The 13,889-nt window shown below is 37.1% G+C and overlaps 1 protein-coding gene across 2 annotated transcripts in view; it reads right to left on the minus strand.

Moving 5' to 3' along the window:
* LOC122813452 (E3 ubiquitin-protein ligase HECTD3-like) overlaps nt 1–13,889 on the minus strand; it is a 726,610-nt gene that overhangs the window by 201,866 nt on the left and 510,855 nt on the right. For both annotated transcript variants that reach the window (XM_044085768.1, XM_044085767.1), the window contains exons 11-12: nt 12,464–12,516; nt 12,177–12,241 (exon numbers count right to left, since the gene is read on the minus strand). In XM_044085768.1, the coding sequence (XP_043941703.1) occupies nt 12,177–12,241; nt 12,464–12,516 (118 nt within the window). The remainder of the gene's footprint in view (nt 1–12,176; nt 12,242–12,463; nt 12,517–13,889) is intronic.

Below are 13,889 nucleotides of genomic sequence, written 5' to 3' on the forward strand. Positions count from 1 at the left end.
ATGAACATTCTAACTATCGTCCTATAGCTCTACTATCCCCCTTGGCAAAAATAATGGAAAAATCCATTCAGAAACAAATACTCAACCATCTAATTCAAAATAACTTACTTGCTGATTGCCAACATGGCTTTAGGCCATTCCATAGTACCACAACCACCCTCCTGTCCTTCTTTAACTCCATTATCAAGAACAGAAATAATAATATTCTTACATCTGCTCTCTTTATTGACCTGTCAAAAGCTTTTGACATGGTTAACCACTCTCTGCTAATAAACATTCTCAAATCTCTTTCTCTTGATTCTTAGGCCATAAAATGGTTCTATGCCTACCTCAGCAATAGGCAGCAAGCAGTTCTCTGGGAGAATCACCTATCCTTCCACCTGCCTGTTACTCTAGGTGTCCCTCAGGGCTGCATTCTAGGCCCTCTCCTTTTCTCAGTCTTCATCAATGACCTATACCTAGCTATTCCACATGCCACTTGTATACAATATGCAGACGACGCGACAATAATTTGCTCAGCCAGTTCCTCATCTGAACTGCAATCAAAAACTCAATCAGTATTTAGTATAGTTGAAACATGGTTTCTTCAACATTGCCTTCTATTGAATCCTAAAAAAACAAAGCTCCTACTATTTACTCCTACCCGTAAATCCACCCAAATTAATTTCTCAATTACATCTAGAAATGGAACACTCATATCTCCTGATATAACAACCAAACTCCTAGGAGTAACTATTGACAACCACTTTTCCTTTGATACACATATAAACAATACAGTAAAAACTGTCAACAAAAAAAATGGGTTCCCTCTACAGGATTAAACCATTCCTTACTCCACTAGCCAGATCTACTATCGCCCACTCCCACCTAATCTCTACACTTCTTTAGGCCTCTCCTATCTATACTAACCTGTCTAAACATAATCTCCTGAAAATAGCTAAATCCTACAATAACATTGCCAGATTTGCCACTGGACAACCCATCAGAACCCATCACTGTCAGAATCTATCACAGCTAGGTTGGCTGGACCTTCATAATCAGCTAATTTTTAACCAACTTACAATTGCCCATAAGACCCTTTACCAGCCTCATAAGACTCCAATACTATCTTCCCTGATCTGTCCCTACAAAAATCTGAACACCTTACGCTCTTCTAATAAAGTACTACTTTGCACAACCAAATCCAACAACATGGCAGGGGACACTCTCTTCTCAAATACAGTTGGGAAAAACTGGAATCTACTTCCTAGTGATCTTACATCACTTTCCTCCCTATCAATTTTCAGACAGAAACTTAAAATATACCTCAGAAAACAGTGGCTATGTCCTAGTTGTAACCCCAACTAACCATTACTTGTTTGTTACACTTTTTCATTCTTTCAACTTTCTCTTCTTAGAGTTATTTACTTTTGCTGAAATGATAAATACAAGCTAAGTAATCAGCTATAAATTACTTTGGAAGAGCATTAACCAGATGGTATTTCCTACTCTAGATTGGAATAGCAAATTAACTCTTTTGTCATATGTTTTTAATTTGTACTTTGTCATATTGAAAAGAGCTGTATCAATGTGCTAAAAGTTATCCTTTGTAATTGTCAAATGAATTTTTTAATAATTTATTTTTATTTTGGAGCTTATCTCCCTGGGCATCTACTGAAAATGGACATATATCCCATTGGAATAGCCCGGTCAACAAATGTAAAATAAAATAAAAATAAATAAATAAAATTCTAGTGAAAATGTACGGTACAATGTACACTCAAACTGAGTGCAATGTATAATATATACTTCAGTTTCTAAAGTGGATCAGTCTTCGGTGAATCTTGAAAGAGGAGAAGAGAGCTGGAAAGGAGATAGTTTAGGTGATCTGCCCTGTGTTGAAGTAGGGGCATTTGGCCTGGATGAAGAAGTGCTTTTGGAGTTGTATTCTAAATTTAGAATAAGTGTTGATTACTTAATGTTGTTGGGGACAGCTTGCCAATCAGTAGGCCCCTGAGAGGACAAAGCATGTGCGGTGCTGTGGAGTTTGGTTCTAGGGGTAATGAGAGTTGGTGTGGCTTGTGAGTACTGTCTCAGGCTGTATGGGGTGATTTTTCATGAAGCCCAGTTGCAAGGGGAATAAATGTGTGGAGATAGAGTAGTTTGTACAGTTGGGATCCTAAACGCAGATTAGACCTTTGTTTTATGGGTAGCTGTTTGGCTTTTCCCATTGTGATACAGGGATGCTTACAGAGAGGTGAGTTTGCAATGAATCAGCAGATACTGTTCAAGATAGTCTGGAATGTGGCAATGATTTTCTTGGAGGTAGAATGAAAAATTGTGAGCCCATATTCAAACTGAGAAGTGAGAACTCCTTTGCCAGTGGTTGCTCTGGCTGGCTATGATACAAACAGAGATTTTTTTTTGGCCCAGAAGAGGAGGGAGTTTATTTTGTTTCTCACTTTGTCTATGTGGAAATGGAAGTTTTGTGACTGATCAAGCCATAGGACTAGGTATTTGAAGGTGGAAATTGTCTCTATGGAATGATGGTTGTGTAGATTAAAGAAAGGTAAAGAGTCAAGTGCTTGGTGAATTTTCTGTGAAATTCCAAAAGGTATAGTTTTGGTGGTGCTCATGTAAGTCTGATTGGAGTTGGCTCTGAATGTTGGTGTGAGAGTGACCTTATCAGTAAATGACCATGTCATCAACATATTGGATAAGTGGGAGATGAGGAGTGTCACAAGGAAGTTTGTTTATGAATATGGAGAATAAGCAATAAATTAAACCAAAGTTGACAAATATAGAATAATATCATTACTTTGTGAGTTGTATCACCTCAGTCAACATAACTAAAGTCAGTATAAGGGTGGGATTAATAAGCTCCTTATTAATGGTGTGAACTTGTTACTCCAGACATGCACCAAGAGTAAGAATTATGGTGATGAATCTTGACTCAAACATACTAGCAGCATATGCCATACAAACCTGGTGTAAGGACCCTCCACCAACACTGGTCACTCCTGAGCCAGATAATCACTTGCGCACACACTGCACCTTCACACACACACACACACACACACACACACACACACACACACACACACACACACACACACACACACACACACACACACACACAATGAAACCATTCATCTTCTTACCCATCATGGCAATGAACTCCAGCCATCTACTTCTGCTCCTACCACCACCAGTGGTAAGAATATCCTGCATGCTATGAAGCTTCCAGCCCTGCAAGTCAACAACTGTTTGCCATCCCTTGACATATACTGTAAACTGACTCCTGAGCCCCAGTAATCCTCACATCTCCCCAGCTTACATGAACACTGTGCTAATAATGTTTGTAATTATTCAGTGTGTGAGGTTTCCTGACTTGCATAGGGAGAATACCTCTTATGGTAATTGTTCTGAGCAATGTGCACTATGCTACTCCTAACCATACTTCTTCCCAGATCCCAGCTCAGTTTTCTGCCTTGCCACTGGTTTTATGATGCATGACTCTACAATGCTAACAGCTCCCCACACACATGAATCCATCTCTGACACAATAAAAAAGAGATAAATGTGTATAACAAACCCTAACCTTTCACCGCTACCCTTACTGTATCTCAGGTAGGTTATTCTGATTTATAGCATGATATTATACTAATCTGACACTTTAGCATGCAGGATTAAAGCTTAGAAAGGCTAACAAGCTCCTTATAGTCTAGCTGATTACTATTTGATTCTAAGCAAATCATGTGTTCCCCAGTCAGTTGTGAAAAGAAGTACTTGTGCCTAGTATGTTTATCTAGCTAAAAATAAATAATGTAAAAATTAAAAAAATAATAATTACAGATTCAGTATAAGAATATACTAACCACTTACCACTGTCTGGTACAGTCAATAAATCCCTGTCCTGTTTTTGTATATATTTAGTCTGAATGTACATTTTTTAAATAATTAATCTATTAAAATGAATTAAAAATGCAGCTCATTGCAAACAATACAACTGAACATTCAATTATACTAACTAAAAAAGTATGAGAGACGTATCATGAATGCTGTTTAAATTAAATCAATGATAAATTAAACTTGGCCCTGTAAATAAAGGATAATGCTATTGCTTTTTAAGTTTTAATATTCAAGTCAACATTTCTGAACTCAAAAAAGAATAAAACAATAATCAGTAAGCAAGTAACTATGGGTAACAACTTTTACTACTTTCAGCCTCCACCTCACTTCAAATGAAGCTTTTACTATTTTATGCAAGCACTGAGCATTAAAGTAAGCAGTTCTTCTATCAAACTCTATTATTTATGTAAAATATAGAAGATTACTAGCTTAGGAGAGTACTAATGCTTACAATTAGATGCTATAAAATGCATGATCATCTTTGCTGTCCAACATGCCTCCATCATGATGCTGTATACCATGCACCTACTAAAGGTAAAACCATGTGGATGTCATGCTGTTGTTTATTTATCTTCTGCTGACCAGGTTAGTCCCACTAGGTAAATGACTTTTTTTCATAGGGGAGCCATACCTCTCAAATTCCTACAGCAAGAAATCTGGACAAAACCCATAAATAATGGGGGGACAAAGACCCCAAAATAGGGACAATTTTTAAATATTGCTCTTACAAATTTAGAAAGTTGACAGAATAACAGGTTTTGGCTTAGCATGAATTTTCTGAAAGGTATGAAATCTGAATCTCAAATGTCTGTCAATATTTTCTGACTTCACTCCTGAAAAACAGACCAAAATGTGAGGCAAAAATTTGGGCATTCTGCAAAAATATGAAGAGTTGAAAGGTATGTGGGGAGCTGAGGCGATATGCCTACTGGCTAGGTAAAATTATGTCGGTGCACCAAGGAAATTCCTCTACTTTTTTCAGGAGAGAATGTTGTAGGAGACTTCTTGCCTGAATTATGGAGGAATGGATGTGACATGGCAGAAGCCAGGCAATGCAGTGAGAGTCTGTGTGAGAAAACTGAATTATTGGAGATGGCAGACACTATGGAAAAAGTCATGATTACTGCACTGAGTGCAGGTGGACTGGATGAATAACCTTTAAAGGTACCATTGATGGAGGGCAAGTCAAGTCCTGAGACAGAAGTGTTGTGAAGGAAAATCATGGAGCAAAAGTTTCCAATACACAAACAGGGAAATAATCAAATGAACTGACTAGTTTTTAATTTGTTGTTGGTTAATGAAGACTGTAATGATGAAGACGCAAGGGTATTCCACAAATGTGATAATTTGTACAGCAGAGGAAGAAGAAATTAGTAGAAAGCCAAGGGAACACCGGAGACTTTAAGAGCATATATTCAGGTTGCTGTCAAAGAAAGTGAGTTGAGAATTTTTTTTTTCTGGTGGTGAAAATAAAAAGATTTGTGGTCTGGGTAAGAGACACAGGCAGATTTAAAATAACACGTATGTGCTATGTGATGTGATTATAAAACACTTTAGATTTAATGCTGTAGACATTCATTCTATCATTTGTGGGTAGAAACTTAGTGATGTCATGTCAGAAACACATCACTTAGCTTGCAAGTTTGTTGAGGTGCTTTCCAAAAACTGTGATATGGTCTCATGTAAATATTGTGTTGTGTCAGATGCATATGTTCAGATTAAAACAAGTAATTTTGCAATTCAGAATTGATGAGATTTCTAAGAAGGATATTGAGACTTTTTATAAAGAGAACTGTAGATCTGTTTCAGAAGTAAAAAAGACTACGAATGAAAGAAATAAATGGACCATGGGAAAGGATGCATGGATATTATTTCACATGAAGGAAAATGCTATTGCAAATGTGTTCAGTATTTTTTTAAATAATGAAAATAGTGTTGTGATGTATTGGGATATCAGAGACTTACGTTTTATGGGACACTAAGGCTTTTAATAAGTAAATGCCATATAAGAGATATATTAAATGCAGGGAAAGGGTCTAAGAGCTAAGGAGTGCAAACTGCAATGCTGACAGTTTGAAAAAGAAGGGCCTGTGTGGTTTGAATGTACCTTTGACCGAAGAAAATGCATCTGTAGCTGATAAAATCAAAATCTAGAAATGGCCGACTGTGAAAACATAGAGATAAAAATGTTTTAATTGAGATTTAAATAGTGCAAAAGAACAGAACGAACGGACCTGTAATATACTATTATTCAAAAATGTGGATGTTGAACCTTCAACTAACTATGAGGTTTTGGATACAGACTGGGAGGAAGAAGAAAGTTATAGTACAGAGGAAATTAATTAAATATGAAGGAGTATTTAATAGAGGAAAGAATCCATAAACGAACAAAAAGAAAGAGAAAGAAAAAAAAAGTAAGACAAAGTAGATGGGTAATTTATTGTTTTTGTCTTTAAATGTAAATAGCTTTGTGATATTTGGAGATAATGATTGGTGCACCAAAATGTATTACAGTGTCGTATGTTCATTATATATAAGAACTTTAAGAAAGAAAATGAACAATTAAGAGATTATGGTCCAGTAGAGTTGTTTGGTCATTAGGTATCAATAGATATTAACGTCTCTCTGTACTAATCATAGATAAATAAAAATAAGAATAATGTGATATTACTGTTAAAAACAGGGATAGATATGACTTTAGATATACCGATAAAATGTGAGGATAATGACATTTATTATTATTTATGCAGGTGTGAATTATAACAAAGGGGTACAGTTTTCTGAAGAAATAAGGCAAACTATGTTAGTAAATATGCAACAAAAATATTGATGGGAGATTTTAATTGTCTTATACTTCTTGCTCTGCATCATCAAACTCTTATGTCCTCCTTATCTCTAGTTCTACATTCACTGTCACTGTTGAACTTTCATAATAGGATGTGTGGGTTTCAGTTACATTTGCTTTTTTTTTGCAACTGGTGTTTCAACTGTCAAGATTTATATGTATTCAACTCTGTTTTGTTATGGTTTGCAATATTTTGCTTTTTAAATGTCTGTCATATGGAATGTGCATATCTGCTCTACTTGTACTAGTTAATGTATTTTGTACTCTATATAAAAACATACTTTATGTAACTGTATCTGTAGTATTTGCTTGTGACTCAGTGTGACTGTATCTTTGTACTTCTTTTGCCTTACTGGTATGTTGTGGCTGAAAAGTAACTTTGTACCAGCTTACCTATCTGTTTAACAAACAGTGAATACAAATTAAAAATAAAAAATGTGATGTGTGCAAAAAGGCAGGGAAGATAGCACAAGCTGCTTAGCATATGTAGGGAATTTTCAAAACTAACATATTAGAAATGGGACAGGAAGATGAGTATACTTATAGAAGAAGAGGGAGAAATTAAATAATTTCGTGAATAATAAGGTACAATTAAAAAAAGGAAAGGGTCTTAAAATGTTAACAGATGATTAGTTTCATTAGATGGAATGAGTGAGATTACATCCCTGTGAGAAGAACATAAAACAATGAAGGAATGTTACAAGGATGTAACTGAATGGTGGTGGGTGCTGAAGGAAAATATATGAAAGACTGTTGGAAAGAGAAGTAGAAATAAGTGCCATTACAGGAGAGGGAGATGGTAGACCTACCCAAAGAATCAGCAAGCTGGCCGACTTCCTCTTGATATGGAGCGGATGAGATGATTGGAGATTCCTGGGCAGGAACAAGTGGGGTTTAGGGCTTACACCTTGTCAAGTGAGTCCTCATCTCCTGCTACTGTAGAAATAATGAGCTACAAGTAGAGGAATCATTACACATGGTCTTACAGGGGGGATAAAAAAAATATTCTGTCAACCTAAACATTCGAAAGTAAGATGCCTGTAAATCTGAAACATAACTGGCCAAACACAGAGCCCTAATTTTAAAGAATAACAGTACCGCACATATATTTTTCATTTACACTATAATGCATTTTTTTGCTTGTGGATTTTTTTACTGTATGTCTCTGCTTTCAGCCCAAATGGTCCATCCTGTGCAACAAGTATAAAACAATAAAAAAAAAATAAATAAACAAAATGAAGACTTACAGTATGAAAGCCAACTAAATAGAAAGAATCAGGAATGGTTTAACTCAAGTATGAAGGTAACACTGGGAAGAGCTATTTGTAAGTGACTAAAACTCACTAATTTGTATTGTGTATCACATCATGCCAACCCATCATTCATCTTGTTATCAAGGTACCAGACAATCCACAGGAAGAAGCATATGTTTACAGGGAGGGGTGCAGTTTTAGAAAATGTGAGTTTGTATACATTGCAAGTGGCCTAATCACAAACATCTCTGCCTGCAGCAGTCATGCCATGTGACTGATATACACATATGACAGATGAACCATCTCTGTATGGCCTTCAAGTAGGGCAGGATACTGCAGGGACACAACAGTGGTGTGTACAACCCTTCCCTGGAAATATAACATACAGGATTATAATCAGGTCTCCGGATCATAACTTGCTTATTGGCATCCATGTCAAGAACACATAATATTAAGTTACAATCAGATATCTCATCATAATTCTCTGTAGTGCATGGAGACTTATCTGGTGCATGTAGTATTAGTTACAGAAAAACAAAAAGCACAAAGTATTGTGCCATCTTTGAAAGCCAGTAAAGCAGTTGAGAAATGCTTTATGTATTTCTGTTTTCCCTGTCTGAGGGAAGTAGTTGGTTCCCAAATATATTTTTAGTAGTTGTAATGTTGTAGACAGCAGGCAGAAATGGGATGAAATGAAGCCAGTTCATGTTTTGCTGCTGTTATTTACTGGCCAGCACTGTCAGCTTTTAGCGGCTAGTGCCAGAGGCGATCCTAACAGCAAGTAGGGGGTGCTTAACAATTGTTAAGGATCCTTCTAAGCATTGTTAAGATCAGGTCATGCACTAGAGTATTGCTGAACCAAAGTGATATTTAACCGGTATCAGAGTGTAACCATGGTGTTCTACACATTAAATCTAAATGCACATGGTACATGGTACATGCACATGAGGCCTATATAGTGAAAACAGAAAGATAGGTCTAGAAAGCATAACATCATCATGAACATTACAGTGATTTGTACAACACTGAAGGACTGAGGTCCACATCACAGAGAATAATAGCAGCAAAATGTGTACAAAGAGGCAATACACAAAGCAAAATATAGATACAACAGCATATATGCAGGCAGGAAAGATTTGCATAGAGGAAATGATAACAGACAAAACAGTACGACAACAGTTTATAGGAAACACAACATTGACAGGAAGGCAGAAGTAGTAACGTAGCATAAACTACAAATGATAACTAACATGCCATCAATGAGCTGGCTACACAATGCAGGGGGATGAATTCCTGTTTATGACTCGACAAACTAAATTTAGATAGCAGGTTTGGTGCTGTAGGAGCTGGGTGGTGATGAGGTGGGAGTGAACCAATGAATAGTTAGCCCCTGCTCACCCATTTCAATAGAAGGATGATGGTGTGGTCTGCTAATGCTTAGATATGCTTCAACAGACAGAAATCATGGAACAAGAATGAACCAAAAGGACTCTGGTGTGTGCTTGGTGCTACCAAGCAATAACACTGTAGGCAAAATCGCCACATGCATAGAAGCATGTATTATAATTAGCCTGGTACTGCAGACCTTGCTTTGACAGTGTGCATGCCAGACACTGAGATGGGGTGCCATTGAACTAAAAACAGAGATATAAAAATGACACTGATAAAGGCATTGAGGAGGTAATGAAGCAAACACAGTCAGATCTTTTTTTTTTTTAATTTCACTGACTACTCCTGCATACATGTCTTTCTAATATGCCATAACTCTCTCCTTAGTTTACAAACAAACACATGCATACAGAAGGTGTAGATGTGTGTGAGTGTGTGTGTGTGTGTGTGTGTGTGTGTGTGTGTGTGTGTGTGTGTGTGTGTGTGTGTGTGTGTGTGTGTGTGTGTGTGTGCCACATGTGCCCACTCACTTCAGAACCTGTGTGCATTGGAGGGGTAGCTTATACACTGGCTGATACAACCGCATCCTTGGTGGCTTAATTAACTGTTTTCATTGGAAGTAGCTCTGTTTTTTTGTCCAGTTAATACACCTCAGTAACTGGGCTGGCATACATTTTCATGTGACAGCTTTGGTACATAGTGTAGGTGTATCTCTGAATTGCTCCATTCAACACAGTACACTAACTGCCATATTAGTCCTGCAGAGCTGTAATATGATGCTTTGCAGCTCTGCTACAATGTTCTGAGAAACACATCTATTTCCATGCTTTTATAAGTTCATAGGTTCATGGGTGGGTACTAGGCTATCTGCCCAAAGGCATTTATAAGCCTAGCCAGAATGTGCTGGCTTTTGCTGTCCCCTTAGATTAGTTCCCTGTGCCTCTGTCCATCAGAGCCACTGAAGTGATCCCCGAGGTAAACTTTCTGTTTCCCATCCACTCGTCAAGGTTTCTTTTGAAGAGTGTTAGCAAGGAGCTCTGCCTAATGTAGATTGGGATCTTGTTCCAAAGCATGGGAAGTCTCTGGGACAGGAATCTATCCCTCCAGCACGTCCTATTTATTGCTGTGGTAAGGTTTAGATCCTTAGAGCATGTGGCACGAGGGGATAAGGTTTTCTTTAGGTGGAGCATGTCCATCAATTCTGGGTTGGACATGGCCTTGTATGTCAGGCAGAGATCACCTGTGAGTAGGCGGTATGCAACCGAGTACAACTGGAGTTTCTTCAGTCGAGTTGCATAGGGCATCTGTTTGAGGCCATTGATCCTCTTGGTGAGGTACTTCTGTGGTCTTTCCAGCTGTTGCAGGTGTTTTGTAAGGTACATCCCAAATGGGGCATTGTACTCTAAGATGGGTCTGATGAGTGATGAGTAGAGGGGCACAATGACCTCTTTTAATCTGGATGCAAACCCTTTTGTGATTAGGTGGGCCACATAGAAGGATTTTCTAACCACTTTGGCAATGTGATTATCAAAGGTGAGATTACTATCTACTTGGGTCCCCAGATCCCTTATTACATCTTCCATATTTAGGGGACAGCCACCTATGTGGTAGTTTGTGGGTACTTTGTTTTTTCCAAAGGGGATGACTATGCACTTTTATGGAACTATACACTATATGGAAAGATGTTCCAGTCAGACTGGAGAAAATATTTGTTTGGGATATGCAGTCTAAGGCAGTGGTACAGTATCACACATTAGTATTGCTCGCCAGTTTCAGAATAGCTGCTTTTGCGTGGAAGATTTTCTTTCAAGTAGTCAGAAATCTGATTCATTCTGTCAGTGACTGCAGTGATCAAAAATATGATTCAATCATATGGGTAACTGCATGGGGGGGGTTCTACTTATCCCAAAAATAATTAATTATACTAAAGCCAGAAAACATGGTACAATAGTTTGAGTGGTGCATGGAGCTTTGCCATAATGAAAAAATGGACTTTTGGAGTTTTGATTTCATGGGACTTCTGAATGTTATGTTTCATTTGACAGTTCATTCAGAGATTCTACTGAACTGATGGGGAGTAGCAGACCAGTCCTATACAAGGTGTACTATGTTTGTGAACCTTACCCAGGAAGTATTCCACTGAAAAATTTATAACTGGTGATACATGTGAGAACCTGAAAGAAGTTCAACAATAAAGGTGAGAGTAGTATGTCTTGAAGAAGATCTGATAAAACAGGAAAGACCAGCAGTATATGACTATTATGCCATATCTCTGCTTCTACAACCATAATTTAATCAGTGTTGTACTGAAAGTGTCAAGTAAGATGGCCCACCATACCTCTCAATGGTCCAGAATTTCACAGAATGTCCAAATTTTTGCCTATTTTTGAACTGTTCCTCATAAAATTTGTGACTTTCTGGCAAATCACAGTTTATTGAAGTCACTAAATACTGACAAACATTTGAGTTTCAGACTACATATCCTTCAGAAAAATGCATGTCTGTTAATGCAAAACCTGTTATTCTAGCAAGTTTCTAAGTTTATAAAAGCAGTATTTAAAGTCTGACCCTGATTTGGGGTCTTTGTCCCCCCTTGCACTTGATAGGTATATGGCCTAATCATTAGATGGCATGCTTTAGTAAGGCAGTTTATTTATTTAACTGTATTTGATTCAGGATAAATATACATTTTGCATTTGCTAACAACTGAATCTGAAAGTAGTTAGCATGAATCAGGCAACATTACTGTTCCCCTTCGTATAAATAGATATAAAATGGTAGAAAAATAAATAATTTACCATGATCCATCATGCCTTCTAAGACAAATATGCAATGCCACCACTGGGTGTGACTTGCAGGCCACCTACAAAGAAATAAATAATACATTAAACATGGTTAAAAACAGACATAAATGTGCTAACAGAGCAATTAAACAGAATCTTTTCTACTGTTCTTATGTCAAGTCACTTACATTTCCACCCCCTCAAGTGCCCACATATGAAAAAAGCAAAGCTACCAAGTTCTAAAGACAGCAAAGAAGAAAGATTGACAGACCAAGTACTGGAAATGCCACTACTTCACTTACCTATAATTAAGTGGTTTTTGAATTTCTTTTGAATATTTCAAACCAAAATACATCTGTAATGCAGGGAACATAATAGGTTAGTATAGTCTAGTGCTTTTTTCAAATATAAAAACACATTAATATCATAATATATTATATTACTTATACTTTATTTATTGTAGTTTGTTTACTGAGTCACCCAGCTTGGGTGGGGTTGGCCCATTTTGCTTGGGGGCTTGGGGAGACAAGCTTCACAATGTATATAGCTATGATAATACATGCATTGGAAGACAATATAATATAATATATACATTAGGAATAAATACATTATAGAACCAATGTTAAAACTTCATACACTCAAGAAATACTTTTACAGTAATGTACAGGTAATAATGAATACACTTTTGATTATAAACAAAATGGAACAGACTCCCTATCCACACAAAACAAAGTTCATCCCTGTCCATATTCAAATACAACTTGGATCTATGGATTGGAAACAGAAAATTTACCCCAGGACGGCCCCCTGTATTAATAATGGACAGAGGCAGCTCCTAAATGCTTTATCCCATGCATGGATCACCTCAAATAATCTGTGGTATGATCCCAGTTATTTTCATTAGGAGTAAAATGGCCCACAAGGGCACCGTCTAGTACTTATCTATTAACATGTAATGTTGTCATATGACTAATAATATCACAGAATGCATACATTTTAAATATATTCCTGTACATCATCTTTATTATTACATTAGTGACTGAGTCAGGCAATGCCTTTCTTGCAGGTACATACTCTCCGTGAATTATTGTGTTTTTGTGGTTGTATTTAAAATGTGTTTTGTTGCAATTCTTGACAATTTAAATTACTATTCATCAATGAGAAGCTTCTAAAAGCAGAGTTTTGCGTTATACTAAGTGGGCCAATTGATTTTTTGTTGGGTTTGCTAACAAGAATGAAAATATAAGCGTTAGACTGTGCACATTTTATCTAAAACTATTATAAAGTGTTCAAGGCATCATAACAGAACTGTTGCTAGCTCATCTGGAGCCCTGCGTAATTCCTCAAACTGGTGCCCCAAAACAAAAAATGTCTTCTTAAAGTGAAAGACCAAAAAAAAGCTTTCCTGCTCTAAAATAGTAGCAAGCTTGACTTGTCATGCCTTGGTGACATGAATGGGTGCTCATTTCCTGTTCAGTCTCAGTGATAGGCAGCATGTGTATTCAGGACCTGAAAACAAATAGTGAAACTTTATGTTCGATGTTCTGTTATATGTACAGTCCTCTAATAGGACATGATATGGAGAGGCACAGAGAATGCTCTTCCTCTAACAGCTGCAGGCTTTACTATTAATAAGCTGAATTCATTGTGTGTTTTAGTAGTCATTTCCTTTATCTTAGCTAGGATAGGTAACATGGATATTGAAGGGGATATGATGCTGCTGATGTC

The sequence above is a fragment of the Protopterus annectens genome, chromosome 10.part0 (assembly GCF_019279795.1).
Source record: "Protopterus annectens isolate FY-2018-M chromosome 10.part0, PAN1.0, whole genome shotgun sequence".
Taxonomy (NCBI): domain Eukaryota; kingdom Metazoa; phylum Chordata; order Ceratodontiformes; family Protopteridae; genus Protopterus; species Protopterus annectens.